Source organism: Lichenostomus cassidix, chromosome 5 (assembly GCF_008360975.1).
Source record: "Lichenostomus cassidix isolate B80296 chromosome 5, HeHo_3.0, whole genome shotgun sequence".
NCBI lineage: Eukaryota > Metazoa > Chordata > Aves > Passeriformes > Meliphagidae > Lichenostomus > Lichenostomus cassidix.
In genome coordinates this window covers 2,273,276-2,299,699 of record NC_139486.1, presented here as the reverse complement: position 1 = coordinate 2,299,699, position 26,424 = coordinate 2,273,276, and the positions used below count along the sequence as shown (strand labels likewise).

At 58.7% G+C, this 26,424-nt stretch overlaps 1 protein-coding gene across 2 annotated transcripts; it reads left to right on the top strand.

Moving 5' to 3' along the window:
• The first annotated feature begins 10,016 nt into the window (after positions 1-10,016).
• NID2 (nidogen 2) lies at positions 10,017-26,278 on the top strand. Of its 2 annotated transcripts, none has more exons than XM_085060957.1 (22): positions 10,017-10,677; positions 11,335-11,643; positions 14,942-15,174; positions 15,412-15,788; positions 16,453-16,602; positions 16,680-16,925; positions 17,150-17,350; positions 17,479-17,697; positions 17,992-18,135; positions 18,891-19,019; positions 19,102-19,245; positions 19,765-19,884; positions 19,968-20,210; positions 20,966-21,202; positions 21,311-21,532; positions 21,647-21,816; positions 22,893-23,022; positions 23,182-23,353; positions 23,816-23,973; positions 24,560-24,683; positions 25,317-25,429; positions 25,518-26,278. In XM_085060957.1, the coding sequence occupies exons 1-22, from the start codon at positions 10,489-10,491 to the stop codon at positions 25,529-25,531; spliced, it is 4,044 nt and encodes a 1,347-aa protein (XP_084917083.1). In that variant the 5' UTR covers positions 10,017-10,488; the 3' UTR covers positions 25,532-26,278. The 2 variants fall into 2 exon arrangements, with proteins under 2 accessions (XP_084917083.1, XP_084917082.1); XM_085060956.1 differs by having other exon boundaries at positions 10,019-10,677; positions 19,965-20,210.
• Positions 26,279-26,424: the final 146 nt, after the last annotated feature.

Sequence of the window (26,424 nt, the reverse complement as noted above, 5' to 3'; positions counted from 1 at the left end):
CCAGAGCTTCTGCCAGGAAAAGCAGTTCCGACCGCAGCAACACGGCTGCAAAACACACAGCGGCGTGCAGGATGCATGTGATGATGAATAAGCACGAAACCGTGGCTGCCTGCTTTCAGGACACTTTTTGCTACTCTGAGGGAGCGTAGACGAGGCACAGGGAGGTATCAAGATGACAGCAGGGGTGGGAAAGGAGGGCTGAGGGGTCTGACATCAGCACGGCAAGTGTGAGCGATGGGCTGTGGTTCTGCTGCATGGGGGGAGCTGGGGATTCCTCCAGCAGTGAGCGCAGAGAGTGTTTGTGGCAGCGCGAGTGAAAGTCCCCGGTCTGGAAGAAATCAAGATCAAACTCGTCGCAGCTCGGCTGCAACACCCGCGGTTGGTGTTGAAGTGCTGCCCTCATTAGGGCTGAACGCGAACCCAGAGGCTGCTTCCTGCCTGGGCCCCGGGGGGGGAGGAAATTCGGACTGCCCTGGGAAGCAATCTGAGTTTTATCCTCCAAAACAGCTCCTGATAAACACAACCACTGTTTTCCTTAGCTGACCCAGCACCCCGGTCCCACCGACTGCTCTCAGCAGGAGGGAAGAGGGGGAAGATGTGGAGGGATCCCTCAGGTTTTCCCCAGGATAAAGACTGGGCAGGAGAGCCCAGCACCTGTGGAGAGCTGATTTCCTGGGAGCACAATGTCTGTCCTGATCCCCGGAGCAATCGCTGCCAGCCCTGCTGCCACGCTGTGAACACCAGGGAGGATGCAGTGGCACAGGTTGCCCAGAGCAGCTCTGGCTGCCCCTGGATCCCTGGAAGTGTTCCAGGCCAGGTTGGACAGGGCTTGGAGCAACCTGGGATAGTGGAAGGTGTCCCTGCCCACAGCAGGGAGTGGAACTGGGTGGGCTTTGGGATTCCTTCCAACCCAAACCATTCTGGGATTCTGTGATGACCCCAGGCATGTGCTGCCAGCTGAGTGGTGACCTCACACTGTCCCACATCTGCTCTGATGGGGAAGAGACTGAAGCTCTGGGCTGTTCCCTCAGCACTGGAAAGTCCCTCGACAGCCATCAGATTTGGCGACAATTCAATGCTCGGCAAGAGGAGGAGGAACTGTGACAAAACGCAGCGCTTTTTGGAGGTTGGTGCTGCCTGTCATTGCACCAGCTGCGGCTGGAAACCCCAAAGGACATGGGGATGCTGCTGCTGCTGACCTTGCACTGCTCGATGGGGAAAGCCTGGGGTGGAGAAGGGACTTTTTGGGGCCATGTGGCTCTGAGGCTCTGGGTGCAGCCCCGTGGGGCAGGACCTGGTGCAGAGGTGGCTGGGGGAGTCAGAGCAGGTGGGCAGGGGGATGCTTTCACCTGATCCCAACTCCTTCCCCTGCTGCTGGAGGATGTGATGCTGAGGATGGCCAACCACAGCGCCCATCCTTCTCCGGGGAGAGGGATGATCCCTCAAACCAGGCTGGGGCCGGGATAGGTGTGCAGCCAGGAATGTAACCGCAGACTCACCCCCTCCTCCACCCCCCTGGGAGAGAACCCAGCGCGGGCAGCCGGGTTGAGCCGAGTCCCCGTTTAGCTCTCCTTTGGGCTCATTTGCATAAATTGCAGCTATTTGGAGAGGGGAAAACGATTTGGAGAAAGTGTCCTCAGCCCGTATGACAAATCTCTCCCGCTCGTCACGCTTCCGACGTGACCCTCTTCAGGCTGGTCACATTCCTGGTGGAGAGAGGGGAGAAAAAAAAACGGAATAAAAACAACCCAAAGCGGAAGAAAAAGCAGCCGCAAAGCCCAGAGACAAACGAGGAGCTGGAAAAAACTTGAAGCATCCACAAAGAATTTTAGTGGGGATTTTTTTTCCCCAAAAAACTTTTATTGACTGCCTACGGCTTCTCCCTGCCAGCCTTTGGTGAAGGTTGCCTGCTCCAGCGCTGTGCCACGTTTTTGCCAAGCCTGGCTTTTCCCAAAGAGCCACAGCTGCCCGGGGAGCCGCAGCTCTTTGTCACATCACGGCTCAAGGCGGCCGCGCTGGGCTTTTCTTGCCTTCCCGCAGCTCAGCGCTCCCTTTGGAAGTGTTTGCCGTGGCGTGTGGATAACCTAATTTAGAGCCCGTGAGCCGGGGCGGGTTTTGGCAGCCGGATGGAGGGATGCTGCTGCCCGGGAACGGCGGCTTTGGCAGCTCCTGCTGGATATTGTCATGCGGAGCAAACCGGGCTGGGAGAGTCCTGCAGGGAAGAGCCAACCTGTTCCTTGTCCGGGAGCACTGGATCATCACTGCTGGTGCTTCCTGACCATCCCAGTCTCGCTCCCTTTGCTGCTCCTGGACAGAGCCTTGCCTTCCCCTCCCCAGAGTCCTTTCCCAGTTATTCCCTCGTCTCCCCCAGCTCCGGTTTCCCCAGACTAAACAGCCTTTCACTTTTTCCAGGCGGCGGGATTTGGGGATTCACAGCTCCCCGGCGTGGGTAGGTGATGCTGCTGTTGCCAAAATGATGCTCTGAGAGGCTGGGGAGGCACCCAGGGTCAGGTGTCCAGGGATTGGAGCACAGGGATAGGGAATTGTCACCTTGGTGATACCCCGGGGTATTCCCTCCCTCGGAACAGTGGGATTTCTTAGCTGGGAAAACTCTCCGAGCATCTTAAACACGCCCGAACACCCTGATTTAAAGCGACAGACAGAGGCAGGGCTGGTCCCCGTGTCCCCTCACCCTGACTGCGACAGTGTCCCCGGCAGAGCGGAGTTCTGGTGCACAATTTGGGAAGACAACAGCCTCGCTCTGAGTCACCGGCTGCAATCCTGCCGATTGTTTCCAGCTGCGGAGGAGCAAAAAAAAGCCCTGGGCAGTCGGGAATTGTGCCGCCAGCCGCGGGCTCATCCCGTGGGGCTCCCGGGGCTGCAGCCACCTCCTCCTGCCGCTTTTCCATCCCGCCAGCTCTGCCCGAGGGAGGAAAACCAAGGGGAGAGAAAGCAGCGCCGCGGCGGGAAGGCGCTGGGCAGGAAGGGGGCGATGGAGCAACGCTGCCCAGTTGCACAAGCCCTGCCCGGGCTGGGTTTGTCCCGGCCGTGGGATGACCGGAAAGAGCAAGGAAAGTGGTTTTGGGCTCGGTGGAGTTTCCAGCACAGCCAAGGGCGAGTCACGGGGAGGGAGGCGGGGGGTGCAGGGGGTGACAGGAGAGGGGTGAGGACAGGTTGAGGGAGTTCCTGGAAATCGGGAGGGAGAGCAAGGGAATCACCCCTGGGATGGGGAGGAAGGGTGGGCTGGTGGGGGTTGAGGAAAGAGGGATGGAGGGAAGGAAGGTGGGAGGAAAGGGAAGGGAGAAGAAAAGGAGGACACTTGTCCCAGCCCCGCTGTGTGTGTGTCCGGGCTGGGCGGGTGCAGCTCTGATCACCTCCTGCGGGTCCCGGCTGTGTCACCCGCGGCTGTCTGCGGGGTGCGGGGGCTGACCTGTGCCTGAGCAGAGCCAGCGGGGTGCGGGGGCACCGCGAGGGGTCCCGCCGGGGCTGAGGGCTGTCTGAGGTACGTGTGTGCCATCGGTCCCGGTGCGTGTCCCGGGGCGGGCGGCAGGCGGCGGCAGCGACCGCAGCGATCGCCGGGACGCAGGACCGGCCCCGCTCCACGCCCCATCCCATCCCATCCCATCCCATCCCATCCCTTTTCCTCCCCTCCTTCCCTCCCGGCGCTGCCCAGCGCTCCCCCGCCGATCCCAGCTGAAGTGTTGCCTCCAACATCAGAAGGACGTGGAGCTGCTGGAGCGAGTCCAGAGAGTCCACGGAGATGCTCCAGGGCTGGAGCCAGGCTGGGAGAGCTGGAGGTGTTCAGCAGTGAGATTTTTAGAGCTCCTTCCAGGGGCTATAGAGGCTCCAGGAGAGCCAGAGAGGGACTGGGGACAAGGCATGGAGTGACAGGACAAGGGGGAATGGCTTCCCACTGCCAGGGGACAGGGATATTGGGAAGGAATTCTTCCCTGTGAGGGTGGTGAGGCCCTGGCACAGGGTGCCCAGAGAAGCTGTGGCTGCCCCTGGATCCCTGGCAGTGTCCAAGGCCAGGCTGGACAGCCTGGGATAGTGGAAGGTGTCCCTGCCCACGGCAGGGGGTGGAATGGGATGAACTTTAATCTTCCTTCTTTCCATCCTTCCTTCCCTCCCTCCCTCTCCATGGGGAAAAATCCCAAGACGATTTGAAGTTCGCTTTAAGAGGAGAGGGACCCTGAGCTAAAAAACAAAATCAAATCTTGGGAAACGTAATAATTCAATGCAAGCGGGCTGGCTCACTGCTTTAGGCATGGAAAGGTTGTGAATCCCACACATGGGAGGACTTCCATCCCTCTGGATCTCCGTGTGTCCATGAGCTCCCTACGGCTGCACAGCCTGTCCCGGGGAGCGCGCTGGGCGGAGCTCCCAAATGTGCTGCCCATGTGTTCCGCTAGTTCCCATTGAATTTCCAGCCATCTCTGTCCCCATTTAGCCGGATCGCTCAGCCCTAAAATCCCTTTCAGCCTGAAACGCCGCCGGCTCTGCATCCGTCTCCAATTTAAAGAACAAATCCTCCCGCCCTCAGCCGCCGCGGGTCCTGCCGGGCCAGGGTGACCTCGGCGCTGCTGGACGCTGCCTTTTGGTCACAGCGGATGGAGGGGACACGTGTCGGGGGGCAATAGCCTCTTCACCCAGCCCCGAGAGGCTCGGCGGGACAAAGGCTGGCAGGGGAGATGGAGCCAGGGCAATGTGGCTGGGAGCAGATTTGCTCGGAGAGGTTGTCAGCGGGAGACAAAGGCAGGAAGCAGATAAATGCGGCGAACGAGGCTAATTGCTGGGATTAGTCACCCCGGAGCCCTCGGGGGCTGCAGGGGTCAGCGCTGGAGGCCCCAGGAGGTCAGGCGAGGAGAGATGAGCTGGAAAGAGGTTTTTGGGGGGAGGCTTGGATTTGTTAGAGCCGTGGGAAGGGCTGGAGCCCATCTCTGATGGATCCCAGTGTCCCCTTTCCAGGGGAAGGTGTCCCTGTCCATGGCAGGGGTTTGAAACAAGATGGGATTTAAGGTCCTTTCCAACCCAAAGGATTCAGGGATTCAATGACTCCCTGTACACTTCCAGCTGGGGAGAGGCTGGGCAGATTCCAGGGGCACCTAATCCATACAGCAATTAAAACCTAATTCTGCAGGAAACTCTTAATTTGGGATATTAACAGCCAAGGAAATGTCTCAGAGCTGCAGCAGCTCTGCCCAGGGTGTGTTGGGGTCAGAGCCCTGGGATGGGGCAGGAGCAGACCTGTTAGGGGAGGTTTAGCTTGGATTTCAGGGAAAGTTCTTACCCCAGAGGGTGCTGGCACTGCCCAGGCTCCCCAGGGAATGGGCACAGCCTGAGGCTGCTAGAGCTCCAGGAGTGTTTGGACAACCCAAGGATGCAGAGGGTGGGATTGTTGGGGTGTCTGGGCAGTGCCAGGACTCGACCTGGATGATCCCTGTGAGAATTCTCTGATTGTATTCTGTGATTCTGTGCTATCAAGAACGACAGGGACAGGCCATGTGTGTCTTTGTGCTGCAGGGAAAAACAGCAGACTCCTTGGAAACGCCGGCTGGGCTGATTTTATCTGCGCTGTGAGCCCTGATAGATGCTCCAGCACAAACCCATCAGGGCTGCTCTGCCTGCAGATGCAATCCCCTCTGCCAGGGTATTTGCTGGAGCCTGGACCAAATAAGGAGCTCGTGGCTAATCTTGGGGAGCAGGAATCAGTCAGTGCCAGGCACGGGTGTGAGCTCTGTGCCGAGCTGCTGGGGCTCTGCACGCTCATCCGGCAGCTGCTGCAGCAAAAAACAGCTTTGCAGCAATATTTAGAGAGAGGAAGGAAGGAAGGAGAGCCCCAGAGATTTAAAAAAAAAAAAATCCTTTTCTTTACCTTTATGTCTTAAAATACATTCTAAAAGCTGGAGCAGTTCTTGGGGCTGGGGCTCAGATGTCTCAGAAAACTTTTCCATGGAGGAGCAGAGTTTTCACCCTGTGAGTCTTCATCTTCCCGAGGTGCTGGCAGATCTGAGCTCCAATATCCAGCTGGGATGACTCAGCAGATTAATCCTGGAATCACAGAGTGGTTTGGGTTGGAAGAAACCTTAAAGCTCATCTCATTCCAACCCCCTGCCATGGGCAGGGACACCTTCCACTAGACCAGGTTGCTCCAAGCCCTGTCCAGTTAGGTTTTCCTCCTCTCCATGCACTGAAATATTTTCCCACATTTCTGCTCCAGCCGAGCTGCCCAGGACCAAGAAACCCTTTTTATAAAGACCTTGGTTTTCCATGCTATGGACCCACAGGTGTTCTGCACCCCATCCTTCCAACTCTCCATAAGGAAAACCTTTCTCCCTTTGATGCCCTGAGCAGAAAGAGCAGTGCTGGGTCACAGCTGGAGGGTGTGGGATGGACCCTCTGTGGGAAACCCTCTGCAGCAGGGGTGGCTGTCCTTGAGGACCTCAGCAGGTCCTGCTCCATCCCTGGATCCATTGGGAAGAATCCCCGCAGTGGGAGGAGGTGCTGAGTCGTGAGGAGAAGCTGAGTCAAGGATCCCAGGGCAAAATGAATGGGAAGCGTTCCCAAAAATGGAACAAAAATGTGGAGAGCTGGGTGCTGTGCTGGGGGAGACCTGCCCTGCTGCCAGCACATCCCAGCAGGATGTTCCCGGGAAAGGAAAGGGGATGGAATCCCAGGAGAGATCCCTCAAATGGCCTGAGGGGATGCAGAGCCACCCCACAGGAGGGGCATGGCCACCCAGCGAGTCCCCCTTTGTCCTTGGCACAGCTCAGAGGTTGTTCCTGCTGCTGGAAAGCTGAGCACCACTTGTGGGTTCTCAGGTGGCCCCAAAGGGTTGAACTCAAACCCAAGGCTGTTCCCACTTTCCCAGGCAAGGGGGAATTTTCCTCCCAGGAAATGGCTCTGGATTGTTTTTATGCCCAAGCTAATGGTTTTCTCTTCTGTCTGGTTTTACAGACCCTCAGAAATGCTGCTGTCACGTTTGGCTGGTATTATCCAAGAGATTCTGGTTATTAAGGATGGATGGATTTTCTTCCTACCGTTCCATGAAAGGAGGGTGCAGCCAGGTGGGGTCGGGCTTTGCTCGCAGGGAATGAGTGACAGGAAAGAGGAAACAGCCTAAGTTGTCCCAGGGGAGGTTCAGATTGGATTTTAGGAAAAATTCTTCATGGGATAGGTTGTCCAGGCTGCCCAGGGTAGTGGTGGGTTCACCATCCTGGAGGGATTTAAAAGCCCTGTGGATGTGGCACTTGGGGACATGGGGCAGTGGTGGCCTTGGCAGTGCTTGGGGAAGGGGAGGACTTGATGACTTTACAGGGCTTTTCCAACCTAAACAATTCCATGATTCTATGAGGAGGGACCCCAGAGATCTCTTTTGCTTAGGACATGAGGCCAAAACAATTTCTGGTGCTGCTCCAGGGAGCTCAGGGGTGCACAGCCCCCTCCCTGCCAGAGCCCTTTTTCTTGGCAGAGCCACAGAGATGTTCAAGGCACCGTTTTGAGGCCCTTCCTGCCAAATAGGCTGACCTTGAGCAGGCCTGGTTTCCGATATCCAGGGGGAGAAACACTCCAAGGGCATTATTGCAGTGACCCACTGACCCAGCTGGCAGCAGCACACTGCTGACCGAGCCTGTGCCAGAGCCAGCTGCATCCCTGCCCTTATCCCATCCCACTGCAGCCCTGCTTCCCTCCAAACATCCCAGAGCCCCGAACGGCCCCGGTGCATCCTGTGAGCCTTTCCTTTCTGCTGCAGCCCCCAGGCACGCTCCCATCTCCCATCGCCGGCAATCACGCTTCCTCCCCCGGCTGCCCCGGCAGAGAGGCGTTTCCTGCTGCTTCCCTTATCTCTGCCGGCTGCAGGGGCTCAGCAGTGCCAGGCCTGGGGGAGAGGCTGCCGGGATTTCCTGCCTCAGCAGCCTCAGCGCCAGGGATTCCTCTGCTTTTCCTGCTCCTCGCCAGGGGAAGGTGAGCTTTCAGCAGGGCAGGGGGGTGCTGGCTCCCCTGCAGCTACATCTGGCAGGAGTGTGACCAGTGGTTTGTCCTGGTTTTCCCAGTTTTCACCGTGGTGGGGCTGCTGGGTCGGGACAGATCTGTCCTCAGCTTCGTCCCAGAGCTTCCTCCATGTCCTGCCATGTCAGCACATCTGTTTCTGCCCAAAATGCCTCCCAGGAAATGGCTCCGGATTGTTTTCATGCCCAAGCGAAGAGAAGGGATGGACCCTGCAGCAAAAGGCTCTGCTGAGGCACATGGAAGTGATTACAGGGATCAGTCCCTGCAGCACCTCCCTTGCCAGCACATGGTGTGGGAGAGCACAGCCTGTCCCTGTCCCCATCTATATCCCAAATCCCGTCCACATCCCTAGACCTACTCCCATGCCCATGCATATCCCAAATCCTTGTCCCTTTCCTCACCTTCCTCTTCATTCCCTACATCCATCCTCATCCATATCCCCATCCCCACCCTTGTTTCCATCTTCATCCCTGTCCTTACACCCATCCCTGTTCCTCTACCCTTCCCAATGTCCATCCCTGTCTCTGTCCCCATCCCTATCTCTACCCATCCCCATCAAGGCCCTCATCCTTATCCTCATCCCAATTCTTTTCCCCATCCTTTTCCTCATCCCTTTCCCCATCCCTGCTGAGGCTCCCAGCTTCTCCCAAATCCACAGGGATGCCCACGTCAGCAGGACTCTACTCCCAAGGCCAGGGTGTGACTCCTGCTCTTCCCAGCTGCCACTTCTTTAGCTGCCTGGTGGCTCAAGGAGTCGGGAAAAGGCACTTTTTAGCACCCTAAAGACTGCAGGAAGCCTGGCAGCTCCTCCTTCCAGGTCCAGAGGATCCTCAGGCCTCATGGTCTGGATTTTCAACACCCATGGGGCAGCAAGGTTTTCCTCCCTTTCCCTCCCACCCTTCCTGCCCCCCCCTGCCCATTGCCACCTCTGAGGTGCCACCAAATGCCACCATTCCCCGTGGGAGGGACATCCCAGCTGGGATCTCACCAGGCAGAGGAGCTGCTGGCCTCTTGCAGCTCCCAGTTTCCCTGGAGAGCCGTGGAGGTGTTTGAGCTTCAAAGAAAAGCCACATTTTGGCACAGGATGCGCCTCAAAGACTGCAGATCGTGTCCAGCTGGCCTGGACCCTGCTCGAAATCCTAATGGTTTTCCATGTCCAGGCAGAGTGACTCCTTCCAGGGGCTGGAGCCAGCCAGCTGCCTGCAGCCCAGGGGCAGTGGCTTCTCCAGATGTGGCTCCAGCAGTCACATTCCCTGGAATAGCCAGACTTCCAAACCAGCTCAGTCCGAGCACGGGTGGGAGCTGCTTTCCAGGGTGCCATGGATTGCACTCTGCCTAGGATGGAGGGGACAGGGGCAGCAGTGACAAACCCCTGTCACTGCAATCGACGGGGTGGAGGGTGGCCAGCTGCTTCCCATGGGAGGATTCCTGTCGGGAATGCCATGAATGTGTCCCTGATTTATTTCTCGCGACAGCCTGCAGGGGTTTGACACTTCTCCCCTTGTTATCTGGCATTCCTCGGGCATGGATGTCTTGGGACAGATGCAGCACTCCAGGCCAGGGAAGGGGGAAACGCTGCAGGAAGCTGGAGCAGAGCTTTTGGCTGCTCCCAGCCCGGATTTCCAGGAGCATTCATTGAGTCCAGCTGTCGGGATTTGAGCTCTTCCTCCCCTCCAGCGCTGTGGGTGCTCCCACCCCGACACCCCAACACCCCGACACCCCAACACCCCGACACCCCAACACCCCGACACCCCAACACCCCGACCCCAAGGCAGGGAACCCTCCTCGCTCCATCGGTCGCTGCAGAGCTCTCCGGGCGGAGATGATGGATGATGGGACAGAGGAAGGATAAACAGCGCTGACCCCTCGCCCTGCCGGGCGTGCGTGGGGGGCCGCTAGCTGACCGCCTGCCAGTGGAGCTGCACGACAGATTTTGGCCGCCCCTGTCCTCCCCCCGCGTGTCCCCTGGGGATGAGGAGTCACGTTTCTTCCCGGCTCAAGGGAGCGAGCGGGGAGCGGCCAGAGCCTCCCGCCCACGCCGCGACCCCAGCCCCGACCCCGGCTGGACGCGGGCCCGGCCCCGGGGGCGTTGCGGCGAGCCGGGGGGGATGCTGGGCTCCGGGGGGCCACGGGGCACCAAGAGGGGACCCCACTGTCCTTCCCGGGACGCCCCCTCGGCACACCGCCGCTGCGGTACCGCGCTGCCCCCGGGATGCCGGCAGTGACCAGCGGGACGCGCGGGGATGCGGGAGGCGGGCGCTGCAAGCCGGGACGGATTTTGGGGAGAGACCCGATTGGTCGGGGACGGGGACGGCCGCCGCTTGGCCACGCCCCCCCTCGGGCTACTCCCCGTCCCGCTCCGCCGGCTCCGGTTCCCTCCGCCGGGCCGGGGTCGCCCCGTCCGGTCCGTCCCGCTCCGCTCGGCTGCTCCGCTCGGTTCGGCTCCGCGCGGCGCCGTCGGGGTGTCCCGGTGTCGGGATGCGGGCGGTGGCGGCGGTGCTGGCGGCGGTGCTGGCGGTGGGGACAGCCCTGCCCCGCCCGGGGCTGCTCCCGCACGGCGCGGCCCGCGGCGATGCCCAGCTCCGGCCCGGGGACGACGAGAGCTCTCCCGGGGTGCTGCTCCGCCGCGCCCTGCGCCTCTACGGCCGCACGGCCCGCCGCCTTTACGTGAGTCCTGGCTGGCCGCGCTCCCCGCTCCGCTCTCCCTCCCTGCCCTCCTTCTCCCCGGCTACTCTTCCTCCCTGCCCCGCTTCCTGCTCTCCATCATCTCCCTCTGCCCCTCCATCTTCACTCCGTCCATCTCTCCACCCTCCGTCCCTCCCTCCTTCCAGCCTTGTCTCTCTCCGTCTTCCCACTCTGCTTCCCTCCATCCCTCTGTCCCACCATCCCTCCATCTTTCTATCCTTCCTCCGCAGCCTTTACACTCCTTCCTCCTCCTCCTCCCCGCCCCTGCCGCTCCACGCGCACCTTTGCCGTCCCAACGCACGTGTGTCTCCTCCATCCATCCATCCATCCATCCATCCATCCATCCATCCATCCATCCATTTCCCCCGTTCCCGCCTTCTCCTGCCCGGTGTCTCCGGCTGCCGAGGAACAAGAGGGCTTTCTCCTCCGCAGCTGTTCCCCCGCCAGCAGCGGCTGCAGCTGGGATGGCCCCTGAGCTGCAGCTCCCTGGGGGGATGGAGAAGCCCGAGGTCTTTGTTTTCTGCCCGGCCGGATGGGGCCACGCGGCCTCAGAGCCCGAGGAGGGGGGGACAGGGCGTGGGGCCCTGCGGTGGTGGCACCTCTGCGGCTCCTGAGCATCCTGCCCCTCTCTCCCTGCAGGTGGGGACCAACGGGGTCATCTCCACCCAGGATTTCCCCAGGGAGACGCAGTACGTGGATGACGATTTCCCCACAGACTTCCCCGTCATCGCCCCCTTCCTGGCCGACCTCGACACCTCCGGGGACAGAGGGAACATCTACTACCGGCAGGATGACTCTCGGGACGTGCTGGAGCAGGCTGTGGGATACATCCAGGCTGGGTTCCCCCGTTCTGCCAGCTCCTTCGTGCCCACCAATGCCTTCATTGCCACCTGGGAGGACGTGGGCGCCTACCAGGAGCTCTCCCAGGATGCTGAGCCCTCCACAAAGGTGAGGCCGACGGGCTGAGCTTGGATGCCCATCCTACATGGCATGGGAGGATGAGTTTTTCTCTCGTGGTGCCCAAAACACTGAGCGTTCTGAGCAGCTGGATGGTGGCTCCGTGCATCCACCCTTGGATGAGCAGCAGGAGGAACAGGGAGCTTTTGTGGCAGTGGTGGGGCTGTTGGCCTTAAGGTTGCCTTCAGCCTCGTGGTTGGAGGTGATGGTACAAGGCAACGAGTGATAGGACAAGGGGGAATGGCTTTAAATTGATTTGGTTTGATGTTAGGAAGAAATTCTTGTCTGTGAAGGGGGTGAGGGGCTGGGGTGGAATTCCCAGAGAAGCTGTTGCTGTCCCTGGATCCCTGGAAGTGTCCAAGGCCAGGCTGGACAGAGCTTGGAGCAGCCTGGGATAGTGGAAGGTGTCCCTGCTATGGCAGGGGTGGGACTGGATGAGTTTTAAGGTCCCTTTCAACCCAAACCATTCCAGGCTTCTGATTCTTTTCAGACAAAGCTTTCCAGTGCTGGTGGCTCTGGATTTGCAGGGCAGAGGGTGGCCAGAGGCAGCTGGGGGAGGCCCTGGTTTAGGTCACCTATTGTGCTCCTGACCTTTCCTGGTGGCTGGGGTTGGTCCTTCCTCCTGCCCCTGTGCTGATTACGCTGGATCCGCCTTCGGAATTTCCACCGTGGGCTGATTTTGTGTCTGCAAAACAAGCTCATAGGTGGTCTGCCAGGTCAGGGGGCGACCTGTGCTCTCCACCCATGGGGCTGATAAGGCTCCTGCGTGGGTGGATCTCCAGCGCTGCCTTTCCCCAAAAACGCCGGGCCGTGAGCTGTCACATCGGGCTGATGACATGCCGAGGAGGTGACAGTGACGCTCCGCCAGCTGCGTGGAGTCCGACGAGCTGAACATGATGAGCTGCACGAGGCAAACCCTGGTGATGGATCCCCGGAGCTGTGTGAGGGTGATGGGCTGTCACCCAAAGCCCAGCAGCAGCCACCAGGTCCCCAAGGGCCACCAGGAGCCACCCCAGCCATCCCCCCGCTCCAGGGCCCTTCGGTAGCGCCTTGCCAAGAGGGAAGCTGAGCAAGGCAAGGAGCTGAGGTTTGGAAGGGAGTGAGGCACATTTTTTCCTCTAATTTAAAACTTGGGAAAACAGCTGAAGAGATGCCATCAGGGGCCTCACAGCGACCTCGAGGCCATCGAAAACGCAGCCTCCTTTTCTCTTCCCAGTTGTGGTTTTTTGCCCACTCTCTGAGAAGTTTGGATCAGGCTTTAAAATGAAACTGGTCTGGTTTGGAAACGAGAATCTGCAGGGAAAGCTTCGTTCAAGATTCTCTGAAATGCAGCCTGTGCTTTGCTGAGCTCCCCCTTCTCCAAAACTGCTAAAAACTCCCCAAACATCACCTTTTTTTTTCTGACCAAATGTGGCATTTATGGAAACGCTGCCCTCCTGCTGCTCAGAACCAGGACTGACTCCAAAGGCTTTCCCCCTGCTCTGGAAAGTCACAGCTAATCCCTTTTGAGCCCCAAAAGTAGAAAACTGGGTTAAGTCGCGGATCCCCAGACCTCTCCTGGGTGGGTGGTCTGGTGGTGCTGTGGCAGCTCCCTGTCCCCTCCAGCTCCTCGGGTCACCCTCCTGCTCCCTGCAGTGACGCTTTCCCGGGCTGCAGAGCAGGACAAGGGCTGACCCCGCTTCTCTAGGAGCAAAACTTGCCCTTTTGGGTGGAATTTGCCCTTTGCAGCTCTTCGCTGTGAGCAGCCGGGGGCTTCCCCCCCTTCCCTTCGTCCCGCCGCGCCAGCACATCGATGTCACCCAGCATGTCCCCCTCGCCACAGGGCAGGACCAGCCCTGCAGCTGCTGCTGGGATTCGGCTGCGTGGGGTTGGAATCCAGCCCCGGGGGGAGGGGGGGTTATCCCGCCTCCCCTCCAGCTTTTTGGCTGCCTTTTCGGGGTCTCTGAATGCCCCGAGTGTGTGACAGGCACAACAAGGCTCTTTATATCCCGCGGGGCTGCCGGGAAATCCAGCGATGCTCCGGGGCTGGAGCCCCAAAATCGGGGCTGGTGCTGCGGGGGTGGCGTGGAGGGGTCATCCCCACCCTCCCTCCCGCTGCTCCGGGGGTGAAATTGGGAGTTTAATCGCTTTTCCTTCTCTCGGGCGCCGTTCCCTGCGTGCTGATTCCAGCAGCTCGGCGGGAAGGGCTGCTGCTCCCCTCTTGGGGTTATTTCTTGGGGGAGCAGGAGCTGTGTGGGGTTGGTTTCTCCGGGTTTGGAGGGTGTGGATTCTCAGGAGGGCTGTGCTGGCTCCGTGGCCTCCCCATCCCTGGGTTGTGGCCGCAGTCCTGCCGCCTGGTGAGGCCCCAAGGCTCTCTGGCAGGGCTGGCAGGGCAGGCGGCCAGCGTGCCTATAGCGGGATGTATGGGAAGCTGGGAGCACAGGCATGTTTTTTCCGGAGGAAATGGAGCTAAAATTGTTCTCAGGGACAAGCGGGGGGTGCAGGTTTTCCTCCGGTGCTGATGGGATGGAGCAAGGGGGTGTCAGGGGGAGGATGGGAGTGAGGGGTTCCAGGTTTCAGTGCCACCCCATACAGGGGTGTCAGGGGTCAGGGATGCTCCTGGGACACCCTGGCACTGAGAGGTGGCCTGGCTGGGCTGTGGGCTCCTATGGGGATGCTGAGCATCTTCCCAGGACGTGGCACTTGGGGTGTGGCTAGGCATGAGCAGCCCCAGCTCCTGCTTTTCCCCAGGAGGTTTCTGCAGGCTGACTATGGAATGGTTTGGGTTGGAAGGGACCTTAAGGAACATCCAGGTCCACCCCTGCTGTGGGCAGAGACACCTTCCACTGTCCCAGGTTGCTCCAAGCCCTGTCCAACCTGGCTTTGGACACTTCCAGGGATCCAGGGGCAGCCACAGCTTCTCTGGGCACCCTGTGCCAGGGCCTTACCACCATCACAGAGAAGAATTCCTTCCCAATATCCCATTTATTCCTGCCCTATAGCAGTGGGAAGCCATTCCCTGTGTCCTGTCCCTCCATCCCTTGTCCCCAGTCCCTCTCCAGCTCTCCTGGAGCTCCTTTAGGCCCTGGCAGGAGCTCTGAGGTCTCCCTGGAGCTTCTCTTGTCCAGGTGAACACCCTCAGCTCTCCTCTCCTGGCTCCATGGAGGTGCTCTCTGTCCGAGGGCCCTTTTGGGGTGCTCTCATGCCCTGTGGTGTGTGTGGAGCTTCCTCCCATACCCCTGCTCCCCTTCCTTCCCTCCTGTGCCATGTTCCTGCCCCTCCATGCCATCCATGCCTCTCCCTTCGGCAGCTCAACACCTTCCAGGCAGTCATAGCCTACAACGATGAGGACACCTACAGCATCTTCCTCTATCCCCACGGCGGCCTCCAGTTCCTGGGGACGAGCCCCAAGGAGTCCTACAACGTCCAGCTGGAGCTGCCAGCCAGGGTGGGCTTCAGCTGGGGGGACGGCGACGACCCGAAGAGGGACGGGCTGTTCCACAGCCTGGCCAGCAGCGAGCAGGCTCTGAGGAACCTGGAGAGGTGTGTGGCACTGGGGGGCTGTGTGGGGTGGGCAGGGGGAGCAGGGTCACCTTATCCCACCCCTGGAGTCATTTCGGGCCTGGAAAAATTCCAGAAGTGAGCTGGGGGTGCTGGGCTGTGTCAAGGGCTCAACCCCACAGGCACAGGAGTGCATTGGGGTCCTGGAGGGGTGGTGTCCCCTTTGGGGTGGGTTTCCCCTCACGGCTGGGGTGATGTTTATGTGTTCTGTGTCCACAGGGAGAGCAACACGGGAATCCCTGGCGTGTGGGTTTTCCGTGTGGGCAGCGTGGAGCACGCGGAGCCGGGAGGCAGTGAAGGAGCTGCTGCTGCTGCTGTGCCCCAGAGCCTCCCTGAGCACCCCAAACCTGGCACCGCCAGCTACACCCACCCACTCTCCAGCCACGCAGCCATGGCACAGCTTCCCAGCCATGGATCCCATGCCCCGGTGCTGCTGGGCTTTGTCCCCGGCAGGAGGGACACCCCGGAGCAGAGCCGCTGGCTGCAGCCTGACGGGGATGGTGGCACCCGGCAGAGCTACGCTGCCAACCCCTCATCCTACAGCTCCGGCCAGCACGGCGTGGGCGTGGAGGAGGATGTGCACTTCAACCCTGATGGTGAGTGACCACAGCCCCTGCGATGGCCCAGCAGGGACAACGATCCAGCTGGGCTGATGACCCGGTGGGGACAGTGACCAAGCGGGGACGGCTCGTGGTGGGTGGCTCCCTAAAAACATCCCCTGACTGCAAGTTCACCCCTTCCCAAGGGGCTGGTGCTGGAGGAGTGTGGGCTGGAGCCACTCCTGCAAAGCTGCTGCCCTTCCCGCTCCTCCTCCCAGCCCAATCCCGCTGCCAAGGGCTGCTGGAGCCATGCCGGATTTGCCAATGGAAAAGGCGGGAGGCTTGGAGCACGGGAAGGGATGGGATGCTCAGGGGACAGCATGAGTCCAGGGTTGGCCTTCCTGCCCTCCCTGCCACCGAGCCAGCTGTGGAGCCGCCGTGGCACGTGCCCGGGACAGCAGAGCCCCGTCCCTAGCCAACTGGCTCCCAAAAATACCCTCCGGAATTTGATCTCCTGCCCTCTGTCAGATCCGCCTGAAATCAGACAACAGGTTCCGAGCCCTCTGCCGCCCCTCTGCACCCTGGGTGACTCCTTTGGGAACTGCCACTGCCAGCTGGCACATTTCCAGGCGGTGTTTTCAGGGCCAAGAAAACAAGGCAGTCACCCCCCACGAGGGGTGGCTTTGTCACTGTGTCCCCAACCCTTTCCCCTCGTCCCCAGGGTTCACCTACAGCGCAGCCAGCAAGGAGACGTGTGCCCAGCACCACGGGCGCTGCTCCCCGCACGCCTTCTGCACCGACTACACCACCGGCTTCTGCTGCCACTGCCGGGCCACCTTCTACGGGAACGGGCGGCAGTGCCTGCCCGAAGGTACGCGGGGCGGGCGGCGGGGACGGGCAGCCCGTGCCTGGGTGGCCGCTGCCAGGGGTGCCCGTCTCCCCGCCCAGGGGCCGTGCATCGCCTCAACGGCAAGGTGAGCGGGAGCCTGAGGGTGGGACGGGCGTCCGTGCGCTTCCAGGATGTGGACCTGCACGCCTACATCGTGGGCAGCGACGGCAGAGCCTACACGGCCATCAGCGGGGTGCCCCAGCCTGCTGCCCGCGCCCTGCTGCCCCTGCTGCCCGTCGGGGGGCTCTTCGCGTGGCTCTTCGCCCTGGAGGAGCCTGGCGCCGAGAACGGCTTCAGCATCACCGGTGAGCTGGGATTTGGGATGGGCTGTTGCTCCCAGGGGTGTGGATCTTCGGGTGGGTGCTGAGGGGTTTGGGGTAGCTCCATGGCTCCTCCAGCTGTCTCAGGTCCACCTGACACTGGCTGTCACTCCTCGCTGTGAGACCCTGCAGGTGTGCTGGTGCAGCAGGGAAGGACACTTTGGCGTTGTTGTCCCTACAAATGCTGCCTGTTCCCTTTTCCTGCCCAGGCGCCGAATTCACCCAGAACCTGGAGGTGACATTTTACCCCGGTGGGGAGACTGTCCAGGTCACTCAGACAGCCGAGGGCCTGGGGCCAGACAATTACTTAAACCTCAAGACACACATCCAGGGTGAGGTGCCATTCCTGCCAGACAATGTCACCGTCCACATCACTCCCTACAAGGAGCTCTACTCCTACTCCAGCTCAGGTAAGGCCTGTGCCCACCTGGCTTCAGTTCCTCTGATGCCACCCCTGAATGCCCAAAAACACCCGAGACACAGCAATGCTGACACTGTCTTCCCCACATCCCACGGGTTTCTCCTTGCTGTCCGGCAGCCGTGACATCCTCAGGCCAGCGGGAATACGTGGTGGCCGCGGGCACCGCCAACCAGAGCTTGTCCTACCGCCTGCGCCAGAACATCACCTTCTCTGGCTGCCCTCACTCGCGGCTGCCGGCGCGGCAGCAGCTCAGCGTGGCTCGTGCCTTCGCCCTCTTCGACAGCCACGAGCACGTCCTGCGCTACGCCCTGGCTGCCCGCATTGGCCCGGCACGAGGTGAGTGCCAGCACCCATCCCAGAGTGCCAGTTCAGAGTGCCAACCCCCACTGGGAGTGCTGCCATCTCCCAAAGCTGCGGAGCGATTGCTTTGCCCAAAATCAGCCAGAAAGGAGGGTTTTTCCAAGCAGTTTGAGCTGCAGCGCTGCTAGCATGGCGGGGGTGGCACTGGGTGGCACAGCCATGGTTCCCTGCATGGGACAATGGTGCTGTGACATTGGGTATAAATGGGAATGGCCACTCCCTGCATCTGCCAGATCTCTTTTTCCCCCTAACATCCCTCTGTGCCCGCAGATGATGCCGGGAATCCCGCGGTGAGCCCGTGCCACGATGGCACCCACATGTGCGAGGCACCAGCGCGCTGCCAGCCCGGCGTGGGCACGGAGTACACCTGCGAGTGCACGGCTGGCTACCGCCGAGACGGACGGGGCTGCCGAGGTCAGCGGGGCCGGGGGTGGCTGCTGGGGGGGAGCTGGTGGATCTGTGCCCCATCAGGCAATATCCCTGGTATTTGGGATGCTGGGATATCGCAGCACACATAGGGAGCTTCACCAAGCATACGGATGAATGATGAGGGGAAACTGAGGCAGGATGCTGGATGTCCCTGGGGAAGTGGTCCGGGAGCAAAGAAAAAAGAGGGAAAAAGAAAAGAGAGACAGGAAAAAGCAAAACCAGTGGAAAAATAATCTCTGTGTTTCATAAATCCAGCCATCTTCATTGTCGCTTTCCTATTACACCAAACTTCATAATGCAAATTTGTCTTCCAAATCCCTTTCCACAAGTATGTCCCTTTCCCAGTGCCTGTGAGCTGCACTGCACAGTGATGCTGGTAAGGAATTCAAGGGTTCTACCTTTCAATAAGGATTAGGATTCCTTCTCCTGAGGTCCCAGTTTGAGTAACCAATCTTATCTCTGTAGTTTCAAATCATTGATATCCCCAAATATTGGTGTGCCTTGAATGAAAGCTTATCAAAACAATACACCAAAAATGATCTTGTTATTTTTTCCCTTTTGCTTTGAAATTGTTAGAAAGTTAATTCTGCAGTTGAATTATAAATTGAAAAAAGCTCAGTGGCAGACATGGGATGGGCAGCATGGGGCAGGATGTTCCCTGTCACACCAGGAGCAGCCAGCCCCCCAAGATGGGGATGCCCAGCACCATCAGGGTGCCCTGTGTCTCCTCCTTTCCCTAGATGTGGACGAGTGTGCCGAGGGCCTGAGCCAGTGTGGTCCTTTCTCCGTGTGCCTGAACGTGCCGGGCAGTTACCGCTGCGAGTGCCGCGGCGGCTACCGGCCAGCAGGAGATGGGCAGGCGTGTGTGCGTAAGTGCCATCGCCGTTTTGGGGTGTCCCCAACTCTTGTGCCCCACGGATGTGTCCCGATCAGCCTCCTCTGTCCCCGCAGCGCTGGCACCGGCGAGTGACCCGTGTGAGGACGGGCGGCACCCCTGCGCTCCGGCGGACAGGGCGCGGTGTCTGTCCCGCGGTGACGGCCGTGCCACCTGCGAGTGCCTCCCCAGCTACAGCGGTGATGGCATCCACTGCTCGGGTAAGGGGGGCACGGGGGAACCCCACGCCGCAGCTGCTGGTGATGCCTGAAACAGGCTTCCTGAAACAGAGGGCAAAACAATTAGGTGTATAAAATGTGGACAAATTTATTCAAGGCCTTCAAGGTACATTGGGGCAAGCAAAGCCCCCCTGGGGAACTACACCCAAAATGGATGCTCGGGTGATGAGCTCTTCTCCTTTTATAAGTTTTGTCTTATTAGCATATTGGTCCCTAATTCTCCAATCACACCTTGAGGTGATGATACTGACTGCCCCAGGCCCTGCTTCCCTTTTCCACCGTTGTTTATATATTTCCAGGCCCTAAGGTAATGAATATGTCCTTGAATCTCCATCCAGAGAGCTTTGTTTCGGCTAAATGTGTTGAGAACAGAAGTTTTCAGCATTTTGTAAGAGCACGGAACTACACCAAGTTATAGATACATGAACAGGAAAAAACCCTGAAATTATTAAGGTATCACTGGGGTGTCCCTGTCCTGGCTGATCCCATTTCCCCCTGCAGATGTGGATGAGTGTGCTGAAAACCCGTGTCACCCGGCTGCCACCTGCTACAACACCCCAGGCTCCTTTTCCTGCCACTGCCGGCCTGGCTATGAGGGCGATGGCTTCCAGTGCACATATGGTGAGTTGCCCACTTGCCCCTGTGCCCTCCCTGCCTGGCACAACACCCCAGCCTCACTGTCCTCTTTTTTGGCTTTCCAGCAGCAGAAGGGAACCCGCAGCGGCTGACGCCATGCCAGCACGAGCAGATGTACCCGCGGGAGGTGCCACCAGGGCCCTCCCCGCTGGGTGACAGGCACGTGCCCCAGTGTGATGAGCAGGGCAGGTACCGGCCGCTGCAGTGCCACGGCAGCTCTGGACACTGCTGGTGTGTGGATGCAGCCGGGCAGGAGATTGCTGGAACTCGGACAGCGCCGGGCACCACCCCGCCACGCTGCGGGAGCCCAGGTCAGTCACACCCTCCAGGGTCAGGGGAGTGGGGTCAGGTGCTTGGACATCTGGCTGGCATCCCAATGACATCCCACTTACACCCAGCCAGTGGGACTGTGAGGCCACAGTGAGTGGAGGGGACCCAGAAACTAAAACATAAGGAGTTTCATCTCAACACGAGGAAGAACTTCGTTACGTTGAGGGTGGCAGAGTCCTGGAACAGCTGCCCAGGGAGGATGTGGAGTCTCCCTCTCTGGAGACATTCCAGGGTCACCTGGATGTGTTCCTGTGTCACCTACTCCAGGTGACCCTGCCTTGACAGGGAGGTTGGCCTGGATGATATCCAGAGGTCCATTCCAACCCTGAGGATTCTGCTCCTCTGTGAGCCCCTGCCTGACCACCTGGCTGGGGCTTCACTGCCATGGCCTGAGGGCAGGGTGCTGTCCAGTGGGTGCATCGAGGGGCTCGTGGGTGTTTAGGGTGCCCTGGCCCATGAGGTTACAGTGGCTGTGGCCATTGGGACACCTCCTGTGTCAACTTGTGATGGAGGGGACACCCGTGGGGTGTGGAGGGGACACCCGTGGGGTGTGGAGGGGACACCTGTGGGGTGTGGAGGGGACACCTGTGGGGTGTGGAGGGGCCTGGAGCAGGGCAGCCCTGACCCTGCCCAATCCAAGGGGTGCTGGAAGACCGGGCTGCAGTGGTGCCAAGTGGCTCCAGGGGAGCTGTGTGGCACCCCCTGAGTCCAGTACGGGGACGTTTGCCGCCGGCAGAGTCCATCCAGCAGCTGACGCCCTGCGAACACGCGCGGATGTACCCGCGGGAGGTGCCACCGGGGCCCTTCCCCGTGGGTGACGGCCACGTGCCCCAGTGTGACGAGCAGGGCAGGTACCGGCCGCTGCAGTGCCACAGCAGCTCTGGACACTGCTGGTGCGTGGATGAGGCCGGGCAGGAGATCGCCGGGACTCGGACAGCGCCGGGCACCACCCCGCCACGCTGCGGGAGCCCAGGTTAGTGACACCCGGGGAGACACGGCAAGGAGAGGGGGACACAAAAAAGCCCTGAGTCCCCTGAGTGGGGAGGCTGACAGGAGGTGACTGTCCCCTTGCCTGTGCCAGAGCCCACAGAGAGACCTCCCAGCATGTGCGAGCGCTGGCGGCAGAGCTTGCTGGAGCACTACGGCGGCAGCCCCCGCGGGGACCAGTATGTGCCACAGTGTGACAGCAGTGGGGACTTCACCCCGCTGCAGTGCCACGGCGACAGCGGCTACTGCTGGTGCGTGGAGCAGAGCGGCAGGGAGATCCCGGGAACGCGCTCCGAGCCTGGCACCACCCCACCCTGTAAGAGCACAGTGCCCCAAAGCCACCCTGCCACACCTACAGCACCCGCTCTGGGTGTGGGGCTGAGGGGACAGCACTCCCTGAGCCATCTCTGTCCCTCTATTTGTTTGCCAGGCCTGCCCACTGTCGCCCCGCCCAGCGTCCGGCCCGAGCCCCGGCCTGATGTGTCCCCACCGGCCACGGGGACATTCCTGCTGTACGCCCAGGGCCAGCAGATCGGGTACCTGCCGCTGAACGGCACCCGGCTGCAGAAGGAGGCGGCCAAGACCCTGCTCTCCCTGCATGTACGGTATCCTTGGGATGGGGATGGGGTGCAGGAATACCTGAGGGAGTTGGGGACAGGCTGGTGCTGCCACTCGGTGTTTTCACATCTTTCTGGATCACTTGTCTGATCAGCTGATTGAGCTGTCAGTTTGAGGGGTCACCTCTTGGGGCATGATGGTCTTTGGGGACATTGGCTGTGCTGGCTTAGTGCTGAGGTGGCACTTTGGACAAGGGCCTGGAGGGAGAGGATGAGGGGGAATGGCTTCCCAATGACAGAGGGCAGGGAGAGATGGGATATTGGGAAGGAATTTTTCCCTGTGAGGGTGGTGAGGCCCTGGCACAGGGTGCCCAGAGAAGCTCTGGCTGCCCCTGGATCCCTGGAGGTGTCCAAGGCCAGGCTGGACAGGGCTTGGAGCAACCTGGGACAGGGGAAGTTGTCCCTGCCCATGGCAGGAGGTTGGAACTGATCTTTAAGGCTCCTTCCAACCCAAACCATGCTGGGATCCATGGATTCTATTTTCACCTCCCTCCAGCCCTCCCCAGCAGAGAGGCAAGTCCCACACAGGTCCCAGATCTGGGACTGCCCACGAAGGGAAGAAGTTCAGGTGCTCCCAGAGCTTTCCAGCATTGGTCACAGCCCAGACTTCCAGCTGCAGGGCTCTACTGCAGACATGCCTTTTTCCTTCCTTGGATTCCTCTTGGATCTTGGCCATGTGCATCTCCAGCCAGGCCAGACCAAGGCAGAGGAACGCTGAAATCTGGGCCACGACCCTCCCAGCACCCTGGGGAAGTGAAAAGCCTTGTCAAGTATTCCATCTCCCCATCCTGAAGGTCATTTCCCGGGCTGGCTTTGCTCTTGGAGCAGCCTCTCCTTGAGGCAGAGGGTTCAAATCCATCTGGCCATGGGTGTGAGGCTGCACCAGCTGGCCTGAAATCCTGTGCTGCAGGATTCAGCTGGGAGGGTGCAGTGGGATCCCGTCAGGGCCGGGTTTTGCTGGGGAAATGGGATTTGAGTGTCCCAGGCAGCTCGGGATGAGGATGCTCACGGAGCCTCCTGGCAGGATGTCACCCCGTGTCCCTCTCCCGACCCTGGCAGGGCTCCATCGTGGTGGGGATCGACTACGACTGCCGGGAGAAGATGATCTACTGGACCGACGTGGCCGGCCGGACCATCAGCCGGGCAGGCCTGGAGCCAGGCTCCGAGCCAGAGACCATCATCAGCTCAGGTGTGTCCCCTGTGTCACCTGCCCACAGCCACATCTGCTGTTCCCACCACAGTTCCAGGGCTGTCCTGCTCCAGGCTGCTCCCATCCCGTGGTTTTGGGTTTGGGATGCCTGAGGGATCCTGGAGCAGCATTTCCCTGAGCATGGCCATCTCCCCTCAGGGCTCATCAGCCCCGAGGGCCTGGCCGTGGACCACCTGCGCCGGGCCATGTTCTGGACGGACAGTGGGCTGGACAGGATCGAGAGGGCGCGGCTGGACGGCTCCGAGCGCCGCATGCTCTTCGACACCGAGCTCGTCAACCCCCGCGCCATCGCCGTGGATCCTGTCAGAGGGTGAGCAGCAGCGATTCCGCAGGGATTTTGGGCTTTGCAAGGGGCAAAACCTGGACACAGCTGAGCCTGGAGCAGCTCTCCTGCTCTGCACACCCTGTAGGAGGGATTGGTTCTCTTCCCCAGTCCCTCTTTTATTTAATAATTCAGGATTTGGCTAAAGCTGTTGTTTCAGTATCAGGATGTAGATTATTTTGAAAAGCTTTGGAAACACAAGCTGTGCCTCCAGGGTGCTGTTGGGATACAAAATGTGCTGCTCCTAAGACTCGCCCTGGTCGAGGAGCTGCAGTTTGGGTCATAAACATGTTTGATATCGTTCTGCTCTGCTTGGAGAGATTTTTTCCTAATAAAATAAAGATGGTTCAGGCACTGATAAGGGGAAAACCAGGCCCTGCTCCTGGCAAGAACCAGGATAATCTCTCACCGCTCCTGACTGTGTGCCCTGTTTGTGCTTTATTTCCCAAGCAACCTTTACTGGACCGACTGGAATCGGGAAGCTCCCAAAATCGAAACTTCCACTGTCAACGGAGCCAACAGGAGGGTCCTGGTGCACACGGACATTGGTTTGCCCAATGGCCTGACTTTTGACCCCTTCTCCAAGCTGCTGTGTTGGGCAGACGCAGGTAATGTCCCCAAGGATGGACCAGAGAATGTCACACTGAGCCTTGAGGGAAAAACTGCAAGGTTGTTGATGTCTTCAGCCCAGTGCTACCTGTGGGCTCCACTGTTGTGCTGGGGGAGGTTTAGATTGGATTTTAGGAAAGATTCCTTCATGGAAAAGGTTGTTCTCAGGGCAGTGGTGGAGTCCTCATCCCTGGAGGGATTTAAAAGCCGTGTGGATGTGGCAGTTGGGGACATGGAGCAGTGGTGGCCTTGGCAGTGCTGGAAAATGCTTGGACTTGACGGTCTTAGAGGGTTTTTCCAACCTCAAGTTTATGATTCTACATCTTTGGGCTGAAAAGCTCTTTCAAAATGGAATAAATCAGGGAAAAGCTCTTCCCCCACAGGGTGCTGGGTCTGGGAATGGTCACAGCCCCAAAGCTGCCAGAGCTCTGGGAGTGTTTGGATGCTTTTAGGGATGCACAGGGATGCATGGGATTGTTGGGGTGTCTGCAGGGCCAGGAGCCAAACTGGATTCTGTAAAAATACAAAGAAAGCATTTGGTGTGGCATTTTCAGTGGGATTGGCAAGTGTCTTGTGTTTGAACAGGCACCAAGCACCTGGAATGCACATTCCCGGACGGCACAGGCCGGCGCCTCATCCAGAGCAACCTCAACTACCCCTTCAGCATCATCAGCTACGCCAACCACTTCTACCACACGGACTGGAGACGGTGAGTGAGGCAAAACCCATCCCTGCAAGGCTGGGAATGCTGAGCTCCCCTCCCTGAGAGGAATCCCAAATCCTGCAGCCTCCCCAGAGGGTCTCTGGAGAGCTGAGCGTAGCTCCAACAACACCTGCTTGTAAATCTCAGCACGGAGCAGTTGTTTAGCCACAAGCCCAACTCCTTCCCAAACTCACAGAAACAGTGGTTTGGGGTTTTTTTTTTTAACTAAACTTGGCTCAAGTCTTTGGATCTAGATCAGGTCAAAGGAAAGATCCTGTCCTCAGCCGTTCCCTCTGCCTCGGCAGCAGGAATTCGCCTCTATTCCCACTCCAGCTGGAAGCTCTCACAGCTCCCATCCAATCTTGGATTACAACAAACACTTAAGAGCTTGCCACGCTTGGAGGAGACTCTCAGGGAGATAATGTCTCCTTGGAAGGCTCTTTTCTGTGGCTGCATCACCACAGAGAAATGCACTGAATGAGATGGAGGGGGATTTTACGAGGCAAATTTCTTTCCACTTGTCCTGCAGGTGTTCAGAGCAAGCTTTTCAGCTGCCTGTTCTTAAAAACACATAGAGAGGGGGAAAAATCCCACATTTCATAGGTGACTAAAACATTTCTCCCCCTTTTTTTTCCCCAGGGATGGGGTGATAGCTGTAAATAAAGAAACTGGCTCCTTCACTGATGAGTATCTTCCAGAGCAGCGATCCCACCTCTATGGAATAACAGCAGTTTATCCCTACTGCCCTGGAGGTAAAATTCCCCCAAAACCCATCCCCTTGTGAATTCTGATGGCTGCTCAGTGCCTGACACACTAAAAAATCTCCATTTCTCCCTGCAGCAAGGAAAAAGTAACTCCAATCTCAAGGAAACAACAACATCTTTGCACCCAGAAGAATTTCAGACCCAGAAAACTGTCACTGCATATAAAGGGGAAAAGTCCTTCACCCAGGCCAGTGAAGTGCCCTGCTTTCCTGCAAAAGATTACCAAGTATTTTTTATAGTTATACCTCAAGATTTTACTACTGTATTTTTTTACCACGTGGAAAACATTGAGATCTCACAAAAAAAAAAAAGGTCCTGGGAAGCTCAGGCCACAAGTCGAACTCTTGCTCCTGCAAGATTTAAAATGTAGCTTTTTTTTACTCCAGTGCTTTATTTTATTGGAAGAAGAACAGTTTCATTTTTCAGAGTTTTGACAATCTGACCAAGAGGTCCTTTTATCCAAAAAAACAATTAAGTGCCTATGGGAAGCTTTGGATGCAGTAAATTGCTGGGTGTAAATAACAAACAGCCCTGAAGACAGAGACTGTGTTTGCTCCAAAATCCTGCAGAACAGGGATGGGATGTGGCAAAGGCATTGAAGATTTTTCCAGAGGATGATTCTGTGTTTTCACCACTGCCTCCATGCATGTCTTTTAGTATTTATATTAGAAGAATATGCTAGAATTGATCTGTTCATGCTTGTTGGGTCTTCCAAGTGCCTTCCTAGACCTACCCAGTGTAGACCAATACATGTTCAGAAATACCAGTTACATTGTAATGCTTCACTTTTTCTAGGTTACTTCAATAATGGAATAAAAAAAGGTTGGTTTAAGTTTCCCTTTGGATTCAGTCTTTCAGTATTTCAGCACAGGGAAGCAACAAGAAAGCCAGGAGCAAGCTGTTCCTAGGGCAGGACCTCAGCAGAAGAGGATTTTATGTAACATTCCCCTCAGCACAAAGCCAAACACAATGAAAAAGAGACA

Bases quoted from the DNA above. Each gene is read 5' to 3' on its own strand.
- NID2 (XM_085060956.1), top strand. From the start codon at position 10,489: ATGCGGGCGGTGGCGGCGGTGCTGGCGGCGGTGCTGGCGGTGGGGACA. The intron at 21,533-21,646 runs GTAAGAGCACAG...TTTGTTTGCCAG, and splicing joins GCCTGGCACCACCCCACCCT to GCCTGCCCACTGTCGCCCCG. The intron at 23,023-23,181 runs GTGTGTCCCCTG...ATCTCCCCTCAG, and splicing joins AGAGACCATCATCAGCTCAG to GGCTCATCAGCCCCGAGGGC.